Below are 10,467 nucleotides of genomic sequence, written 5' to 3' on the forward strand. Positions count from 1 at the left end.
TTTTTTTTTTTTTTTTTTTTTTTGTCTGTATGAGGGTAGATGGGAACTTGATGAACAATGTATTTATTTAACTGTGGTCTCCTCATGCGTATTTGCAATGAGAGGAACATGAGAATTGAATGTACACAGGCGGCGGTTGTGAAGTGTGACCGAATCTAAGATGGGCAAAGAGTGCAGCAGGGACGTTAAAATGCAGAGGCAGGGGAACAGTTACCGCTTTTCTAAGTTAACTTGCATTTATACAGGGGCAGGAAGTCTTAGGAACCTAGGAAAAGCACAGGTTATCTTGGTGGTACTAAGCTGTAGATAAGAAAATATAACTTAACTAGGGCAAGACTTTGACATAGAAAACATACCTCCATAAGACTAGGGAAAGGCCTTTTGCTCTCGCGATTTACTTGATGGAAGGTACTCTCATCCCCAAAGTGCCAGATTCATTTTAATCCACATTTGATGATTCTTAAGAATTTCAAGGGATTTACAAGTAATAGAGCGTTGAAAAAAGTAGAAACTCTAAGGTGAAATTATAGGTTTCTCTTTTATTAGTACGTTTCTTATCCAAAGACTTCTGATGGAAATTCTCATTACAATTGAGTACATTACCTTAACTCGGTTGGAATTTTGAAACATTCAGTGTCACAAACAAAGGGGATAAAAATACAAATATATGTAAAGATTCATATTTCCACTATATACAGTGCAGTCCCAAGAGCACTGTCCTTGCATTGCACACCACTCACTATGTATCCATGTGCTGTGTATGTTCACAAACACACGTGGCATTTCCAGGAGCCCTAAATCAACCACAGCAAGTAGCCATAGTTTTAAGAAATCTCTCCAATAGAAAAGGTATTTTTTTAAAATTTTGAGGAATCAGTACTCTTGGTATTAAGTGGTAAGAAATATACCTCAAGAATATAAGTAGTAGCAGGAAAAACTCTTGAAGGAAAATTGCTTTGAATGCCACTAGTGCATGAAATTAAAACATCAGGTGCAAAGGTTCATTTTATGGAGTTGTGTTTAATACAGATCTTTTTCAGTCTATATGGAAGTTTAAATGTAAAGATTGTGATATGCTTTGAGAAAGTGATACTAATCCCTCTCTAATTTGTGGTATATTTATTCTGTTTCCTCAGAGTCAACTAATTCTCTTTCCTTAAAGTGATTTTATTCTTTCTAGTAAGAAATCTTTCCAGTCAGTTGGCTTTATAATGCAGTGTGAAAAACAGACCTGGCAGCATACACATAAGTGCCGGCTGGGCTCAGGGGTCTGTGAGGCCCAGCTGCTGCCCGCTGGGCTGGCCTGTGCCCCTCGGCCCTGCAGCATAAGCAGTTGTGGCGATTCTGGGTTGGCTCATTCCCTTGGACGTGCCTGGTTTTCGCTTTTCTAAAGTGACTTCAGCTGAGACAGCTGTGATACCCTGCCTTTCTTTCCATCTTGTCTGCTAGGACCAGAGAGGCAGCGAAGGAGAGGGCAGTAGTTGGGGACTGGTGATGGCAGAGAGGGAAGGGTGCTGAGCGCTCTGCTCCTATCACGTTTGCTATCCTCCTGATGGCCAAGCAAGCAACAAGGCTGCACCCTGTCAGTGTCTGCCACAGTCTGGGGACATTACCGACACCTACTCTGTGTGGTAGTCTGTGCTATAAACTTCTCTCGTGTAGCAGCAAATTTGGTACACATATTGGATGAGGATGAGGATGATGCCTATGTACACAATCATGGAACAGAAGAAAAATGCAAAGAATCACTCTCGTCTCATTTCATAATATATTGTATGTTCAGAATAGCATGAATGTCAACTGCATGTGCTAAAGTTATGGTCTCTTGTCTTTATTGACTGACTTCACTGACGTGTTACCATATATAGCGATTTTTAAACTCTTTTTTTTAATACTATTCCAGAACATTTTGCTGTGATATGCCGAGGTTTTTGGCTCCTGTTTTTCTGGCTTTAGTTGAGAATGTAGTTTAGAATTCACAGGAATTTTCTGGGGACAATTAAAAATCTTAAAAGGGCTGTTTTTACAAATAGCATTCCTTTGTGTAGGTCAGATGTCTCCTAGCATTAGTTCATGCATATACTGCTATCATCAAATAGGTGATTTTTATTTGCTTTCAGTAGATGTTTAAGTTTGAGTAGGTTGCAAACGTTTTTTGAAGTTTTGCTTCCTCTTCTTTAAAAATAGCTAGCAATATGAAGATTAATTATCGGACAAGAATAGTTTTTTTAAAGGAAAGGCTTCAGTGTTTGGTGTAAATTTGATATGTATTTGGTTAAGGAGTATAGCTTTAGAAGTAGGAGTGGTAAGAAAGTGGGGAAAGAGCATGATGTTTCACAAGCTAATTTTGTATTTTCATGATTGCTTTGGATTTATGCTTTGTTTTTAAAATTTTATTTTCTTTAGGGAGAAGTAATAGCACTGGATAAAATAGCCAACAAAGTAGAAAAAATAAAGCAGAATGCTTTATTGTTAGGACTGAATTCTATCAAAGCATTTTGCTTTGATGGCACAAAGGCACTTAAAGTAGATATGCTGGAGGATGCAGAAGGTAAGTTAAATTTTGATTTATTTATTGTTAATTGGCAAATCATAATTATATGTATTTATGGGTTGCCACGCAGTGTTTTGTTCTGTGGTATAGATAAAGCTGATTAACACATCTATTACTTGTTTTTTGTGGTAAAGCATTTGAAGTTTACTCTTAGCGGCCTTGAAATATGAATTCCTGTTAACTGTAGTCACCATGCTGTACAGTAGATCTCATTTTTGTATATGGTATAATTGAAGATTGTTGCTTTTTCTGTATGTTGATCTTTAGTTTTTCCAGCACTACTTACTGAACAGACTGTCCATTCATTCCCTATTGTGTATTCATAGCATCTTTATCGAAAATAAATTACACTGATACCTTGGTTTAGTATTATTGGTTCAGTTAAGTAAATTGGTATAGATGGTCTTTATCTCAGTTTGCTAAAAGTGGGCCAGTGATTTAGCTCAGTGGTTCTGCTGCCTGTCTTGCAAGTGCAAGGTCCCGAGTTGGATCCCTGGTACCAAAACATCAATTTGCTAAAAGCCATCTATGGCAAACCATCAGCCAATGTCATATTTAATAGACAAAAACTGAAACCTTTCACTTTAAAATCAGGAACAAGACAGTGATGTCTACTGTCACCACTCTTCTGCAGTATAGTTCTGGAAACATTAGCCAGAGCAGTTAGACAAGAGAAAGAAATAAAAGGATAGGAAAGGAATAAGTTAAATTATCATTATTTGCAGATGACACGATACTGTATATACAAGACCCCAGAAACTTCACCAAAAGATTTCATTAACAAAACCCTGATTGCACAAGAACTATCACAAATAATCAAACCTGGGATCTCATCTTATTAAAAAGCTTCTGCACAGCAACAGAAACCACCAGAGTGAAGAGACAACCCACAGAATGTGAAAAATTTTGCCAGCTGTTCCTCAGGCACAGGACCTCTAGAATATATAAAGAACTAAAAAAAATAAATTATTCCCGCCCCCAAATTTAAAGACCCAGTCCAAAATGGGCACATGAAATGAACAGACCCTTCTAAAATGAAGTAGAAATGGCAAATAAATATATGAAAAAATATTCAATATCATTGGTCATTTGAGAGATGCAAATTAAAACAATGCTGAGATTCCATCTAGCTCAAGATAGAATGGCTGATATCAAGAAATCAACCGATAACAATTGCTGGTGAGGCTGTGGGCAAAAAGAAACCCTTCTCCACTGTTTCTGGGAGTGTAGATTGGTGTGCAGCCACTGGAAATCAGTGTGGAAATTCCTCAAAAAGAAGTCCCATTTGACCCAGCTATTCCCCTTCTTGGTATCTTCCTGAAAGAATTAGAAGCATTATACCATAGCAGTATATGCACACCCATGCTTATAGTGGCACAATTTGTAATAGCTTAAATTTGGAGACAGTCGAAATGCCCATCAAACAACAAATTGATAAAAGAAAGATGTGGGTTTTTTTACACAACAGAGTATTACTTCGTCATGAGAAGAGTAGGCTGGAGACATTTATAGTTGAGTGCTTGGACCTTGAGACTATACTCTTAAGTGAAATAAACCGGAGGGCTGGGGATTTAGCTCAGTAGTCCCTGCTTCCTGCGTAGCAAGTGCAAGGTCCTGAGTTTGATCCCTGGTACCAAAAAAAATGAGCAATGAAATAAATTGAATACACATATTTAAATACCATATTGTTTGGTGTGAGAAACAAAAAGTGGAAATAAAGAATGTATAATAGATATTGAGAAATGTGAGGAAAAGCTCAAATGAGAAAGGGGAACAAGCGGGGGAAGGAAAGAAGGGAGAAGAAAAAAAATAGAAGGTAGAAATGGAAGCAAACCTTTGTATATAAGGAGGGGAAGAAGGGTCGAAGGCAGGGGGAATGGGAAAACAGAAAATATATCATATACAGGTAGAAATTCCATATAATGAACATTACCATAATGTATATCTAATATGTACCAATAAATGTTTTGTTTAAAAAAAAAAAAACCTGTTTGGTACTCATCATTTTTGGTATTCCCTGGGCCTCCTGGAACCAATAATTTGGGAGTATTGCTTCCCTTTTAATTTCATTAAAGAGTTTGAAGAGTAGCAGCATTAAGTCTTTTCTCTAAATTTCTTATAGAATTCAGCAGTGAGTTGCCCAGGGCCTGGGCTTTTCTTTGTTGGTAGTTGTTTTTTTTGGGGGGGTACCAGGGATTGAACTCTGGTCCTTGGATTTACGAGGCAGGTGGCAGAACGACTGAGCTAAATCCCCAGCTCTGTTGATAGGTTTTTAAATATTTCTTCAATTTCATAGACTGATACTGGTTTATTTAGAATTTTTAGATCTTCTTGTTTCAGTTTTGGTAATTCTTATATATCTAGGAATCTGTCATTTCTTTTGTGTTTTGCATCTTATTTGATTACAGGTACTTAAAGTAGCTATTGATGATCTTCTGGACCTCTGCAGGATCTGTTGTGATTTCTCCCTTCTCATTCATATTTGCCTGGGTGTGAGTCTTTTCTTTCCTTTTTTTTTTTTTTTAACAAGGTTGGCTAAGAGTTTTTCAGTTGTATTTAATTTTTCAAAGAACCAACTCTTTTGATTCATCTGTTCATTGTATTGATTGTTTCCTTAGTCTCCACTGCATTAATTTCTGCTCTCATCTTTATAATTTCCTTCCACATGCAAGCTTTGGGCTTGACTTGCTCTTTTCCTAGAAGCTTGAGGTTCAGCATTAAGTTTTTGTTTGAGCTCTTTCTGTTTTCCTGATAGGAGTATTCACCAGTATAAATTTCCCTCATATAACTGCTTTAATTGTGCCCCGTCAGTTCCAATGTGTTGTATTGGTGTTATCATTTATAGATACATGGTTATATAGTTACAGATAGTTATGTGTAGTTTTATATATTTATATATATATATGTGTGTGTGTGTAATAGATATATAAATTGTCTAATATCTTTTTAAATTTCATATGTGACCATTGATTGTTCAGAAGTATATTATTTAGTTTCCATGTGTTTATGAAGTTTTTGTGGTTTCTTTTGCTATTGATTTCCACTTTCATTGCACTATGGACAGATAATATATGTGAGATAATTTCAGTTCCTTTGCATTTACATAAGCATGTTCAATGAGCTAATATGTGATCTGTTTTGGAGAACATCCTGTATGCAGCTGAAAAGAATGTATATTCTGATGTTGGAATACTCTATAGACATCTATTTGTTCAAAAGCTTGGTTCAGTTCTAATACTTCATTATTGATTTTTTTGTCTAATTGTTCTATTTGTGACAGTGAGTATTGTGGTCTCCATTACAATTGTATTAGTGCTTATTTGATTTTTCCATGTCTGTTAATACTTGTTTTATATTGCTGGGTGTACTATGTGGTGCATATATATTTATGATTGTTATCGCTTCCTCTTGTTCCCTTTACATGGATATAGTGACCTTCTTTGTCTCTCAATCAGGCTTGTCTTGAAATCCATTTTGTCTACAACATGTCTGCTTTTTTTCATATTCCTGTCACATGGAATATTATTTTTCATCCTTTCATTTTTAGTCTATGAATTTCTTCTTTAATTAAATGTTTCTTGTATGTAGCATATTGTTGGATCTTGCTTCTTGATCCATTCTGCCTGTCTTGTTTCTTTTGATTTGTGAATTGCGATTGATGATTATAACTGATATATATTGATTTATCCCTGTCATGCTATTTTTCTCCTCTTGGCTTCCTTCTTCCTTCCTCTGTTTAATTTCTTGCCTTGTCTCGTGGATTCATTCTGTTGGGGTTCATGAGGTTGTAATACTTATTATCTCTTTGTAGAATATCCTTCAGACCACTTTTGCATGCTGCTTTGGTGTTCATGAATTGCCTCAGGTTCTCTTTGTCATGGAAGTATCTTATTTCTCCATCAGTTTTGAAAGATAATTTTGTAGAGTGCATCAGTCCGGGTTGGAGGTTGTTTTCTTTTAGGACTTGAAAAACTTCAACGTCTCCTTGATTTGAGTGTTTGCTTTCAGAAGTCTGGTTTGATTCTGAAAGGCTTTCCTTTATAGGTGTTTTGTTTCTTTTTGTTTCTCTGGTAGCTTTCAACATTCTCTATTTGGGTTGAATTTCTTGAATTGTGGCTGTTGTATGCCTTGAAGTTTTTGTGTTGTTGTTGTTGTTTTTTTTTTAATCATGGATGATTGGAGTGCTATATGCCTCACTTTCCTGTATGTCAAATTCTTTTTCCCTGTTTGGGAAGTTTTCTGCCATTACTTCTGAGAACAAGTTTTTTTAATGTCATGTGAACTATCACCTGCTTTTTCTTTGACTGTTTAACCTTATGCTATTCTTCTTTGCATCATCTAGCAGCTGCTGGATTGATTTCTCATGGTCCCTTGCTATTTTTCAGAAATCTTTCTTTTCATGATTGCTAACTGCAATCTTATCTTCTATATCTGATATTCTGTCCTCACATTGGTTCATTCACTGTGTATTCTTTTGGTGTAACTTTTAATCTCCTGGATATCTGCTTATTTTTTTGGATTCCACTTCTTTCCTATGTTGGGTATTTATGGTTTCTATCATTTTCTTGAGCTCCTCTCTCTTTTTTTAAATCTGTATCTGTTCCAGAGTCACTAAGCATGTCTTCCATTATTGTCTGCAGTTATCTGAGAAATTATTTCTGCTTTGACTTTTTTCTAGGGCCTCATTCATTTACTTTGTTACTTCCACTGTTAAGATTTCACAGTCCAGTTGTGTGGCTTCAAGGTTTTTCCACCTTATTGCTCCTTGGGATTTCCTTTGGTGAGTTGAAAGTCTGGGCTTGTTTCTCTTATTTGTCTTCTCATTTTCTTTCTTTTTTTTAAGTTCCTGGGTTGATGCTTGTAAATTGCTTGTAGTGAATGGCTTTATTGCCCATATAGAACCCTTAGGAAATGACTGCTTCTCAGAAGTGTCTTCTAGGTGTGGCTAGCTTTTGATTTTTGAGTCTGTAGCAAGATCCTGCCTCAATTTATTGATAATGAGAGGTTTTTGCCTACTTCACCCAGCCCCTGGTAGTTTGGCACTGGCCTGTAGTATGTTTTAAGACTCTTAGGCAGTATCAGTCATGGTATACTAGTAAGAAGGACTAATTGGCATAATTATTGTCACCTTGGCAAAAAACAGTCAGCAATAATGATACCATCAAACACAGCCTAGAAAATTACAATCTGTGGTGACTTAATTTGTCACTTTTCACCTTATGAACTATATTTGTGGGTATATAATAAAATCTAAAACAAACCAGAAATTTGTATGTAATAAATCATCCCTCTATATGGTGACTTCACCCTTAAGGGATAACATTTGAAAGGAGCTAGAGAGAGGGCTGGAATTTAACTCCATGGCACTGCAGTTGCTTTGCAAGTGCAAGGTCCTGAGTTCAATCCCTGTACCAATAACAACAACAAAAAGCTAGAGGGAAAAATAGAGACATAGAAGAAGAGGAAGAGATTAGAAGCAAGACTGGAGGACAAAGGAAGATCATACAAACTTTGGGAAACTGTTAAAGAAGACATGAGGCAATGGAAGAAATAAAAATAAGAACAGAAGAAAACAACACCAAAAAACTGGAAGCTGTTCACACACATAAAAAAAAAAAAAAAAACCAACAAAAAACAAAACAAGACCAATCAAGAAAGATAAAACAACAAAAACCAGAAAATAGGAAAAAGTAAATCCAAAAGAAAGAAAAAGAAAAGAAAAAGCTCTATTCAGGGTGTGTGTCTGCTGTCCTAGTAGATTGAATAGGCAGAGTCCAGATCTGAGCTGATCAATCCCAGCAAGGCAGCAGTAGTTGTAAGGTGGGATAGTAGATGATCCCATCAAGCCTGCACCTTTACTTCCCCTGAAGTTCAGGCTGGTTTCTGGGTATGAGGCTGGAACCAGGTTGTTGAGGCTGCAACAGTCAGTGTGCCACCTTGCTGGCTTGAACTTGGCTCCCTGACTTTCTGTCAATGCAAACTCAGCACCCTCACTACAACACAGAGCCAGTAGATGGGGCTGGCTGGTACCTCTTCTGTGTTCCAAGTTCAGTTGGCCCCTCTCCAAGATGGCTATCAGCCAGTTATCCTCTCCTGGGTGATCTCTGAACCTGAACCACTGCAGTCCACTGCATCCACTGGAGTGTTTCTCCATGGAGGCTTCTGAGGTTGCCAGTAGTCAACATGTGTCTCCAGTTTCTACCTGCCTTTCCCATGCTGAGTCCAGGCTCTGGGAAAAAGCACAGCCTGCGATCTCCCTTTTTATTGACTTCATTGGACTTCAATTCTCATTTCAGATCATTTCTGGGTCTGAGGGAGCCTACTTCACTCCTTCTTATGCCACTATGTTCCAGTGTTGGGACACCAAATCTTGGAGAGATTTCTCTGCTCTTTCTCTGCTGCTTACCACTCCTCCCTCTTCTTTGAAGTCCCAAACATTCTTTTCTCTAGAAAGAGTAGTGGTATTCAAATGCATTGAGTACCAAATTTGATGAATTTCAAAGCAGTTGAGTACCAAGGTATGACCATGTCTATAATGCATGCATTTCTTTCTTTATCTATTTTTAAGTGGAATCATAACTGAAAATTTATTGCTAGGAAAACAAATCTGTAATACAGTAGTATGAATCTTGGTTATTAAGCATAATATGTTGAGTCAAGTTAAGAAGTTGATGTGGCAAAAAATATGTGGTGTGTGTGTGTGCGTGCATGCATGTAGAGTCAAAGGGAGAGACAGACTATAAGCCAGTTGACCCAAGAGCAACTGAAATATTTAACTTGTTCAGTTGAGACCAGACACCATCATGTTAATTTTCCATTTTTAGAATGCAGTTAAAAATTACAATTCCAATAGCCCACAACCAAATAAAAAATGTTGTAGAAATTAAAACTATGTTCAAAGAGCTTTTTTCCCAACTCATTTTCAGCAACCTAAGAAAAATAAAAGCATCTGTGACTATCACAGATGAAAACAAAATGAATGTTATTAGAATCAGTTATTTTTCCCGACTGAGGTATAAAACCTATATAGAAATTTGATACTATACTATATCAAATTGCACTTCTCATAGTTATATTGTAATTTTTTAAAACCCTGTTTAATATAGTTTTTTAAAATTGTTGTAAAATTTTTGTTTTCATGGTTGTGAATCTGGTTCCAGATCTTTTTCATCTATTTGTATATAAATAGTTAGTATACTGGCTACCAGTTCTAATCAGGAAGAAAATCTTGGAAACATCTTCATTAGGACAGCACATTCAGCAGAATTACTGATGTGCAAGCAAACCATAAAAGGTACAGTTCTTCAAAAAGCACATTTTGTTGATTAAGTTTTGTTTGAATATTCTTTCCCATGACTTTTGTTTTGTTTTGTTTTGTTTTTGTGAGACAGGGTTTCACTATGTAGTTCAGACTTCTCTGGAATTCTTTGTAGCTCAGGCTGGTCTTGAACTCGCAGCAATCCTCCTGCCTCAGCCTCCTGAGGGCTGGGATTACAGGCGTGTGCCACCATGCCCGGCTTTTCCCATGGCTTTTGATGAAAGACTCCATCTTGTAAACATCACTGTGCACAGTCTCACTACTGTGCAGTTTCACGTCTTTGGACAGGATGGCTGGTTCACAGCTACTGAAGAGCTAGAGGAGTCTGAGTTTTAATGTCCTTTTTTTTTTTTTTTTTTTTTTTTTTTTTTTTTGTACCCGGGATTGAACTTGGGGCCTTGAGCTTGCAGGGCAGGCCACCAAACCGCTGAGCTAAATCCCCAGCCCAATGGCTGATAAATCTCACATCCTGCGGTGAATCCTTTTTTGCTACTTAAGAATGTGGCAGAGTGCCAGGGATTTAGCTCAGTGGTTCCACAGCCTGCCTCTCAAGCACAAGGTTCCAAGTTCGATCCCCCATAAAAAAAAAAAAAAA

General features: G+C 37.0%; 1 protein-coding gene across 1 annotated transcript in view; it reads left to right on the plus strand.

The window, feature by feature from the left end:
• Nucleotides 1–10,467, plus strand: part of Nsun6 (NOP2/Sun RNA methyltransferase 6) — a 59,322-nt gene that overhangs the window by 38,916 nt on the left and 9,939 nt on the right. Inside the window, exon 8 of the mRNA XM_010608541.2 lies at nucleotides 2,407–2,551. Within this exon, the coding sequence (XP_010606843.1) occupies nucleotides 2,407–2,551 (145 nt within the window). The remainder of the gene's footprint in view (nucleotides 1–2,406; nucleotides 2,552–10,467) is intronic.

The sequence above is a fragment of the Fukomys damarensis genome, unplaced genomic scaffold (assembly GCF_012274545.1).
Source record: "Fukomys damarensis isolate Sample0158 unplaced genomic scaffold, DMR_v1.0_HiC HiC_scaffold_37, whole genome shotgun sequence".
Taxonomy (NCBI): Eukaryota; Metazoa; Chordata; class Mammalia; order Rodentia; family Bathyergidae; genus Fukomys; species Fukomys damarensis.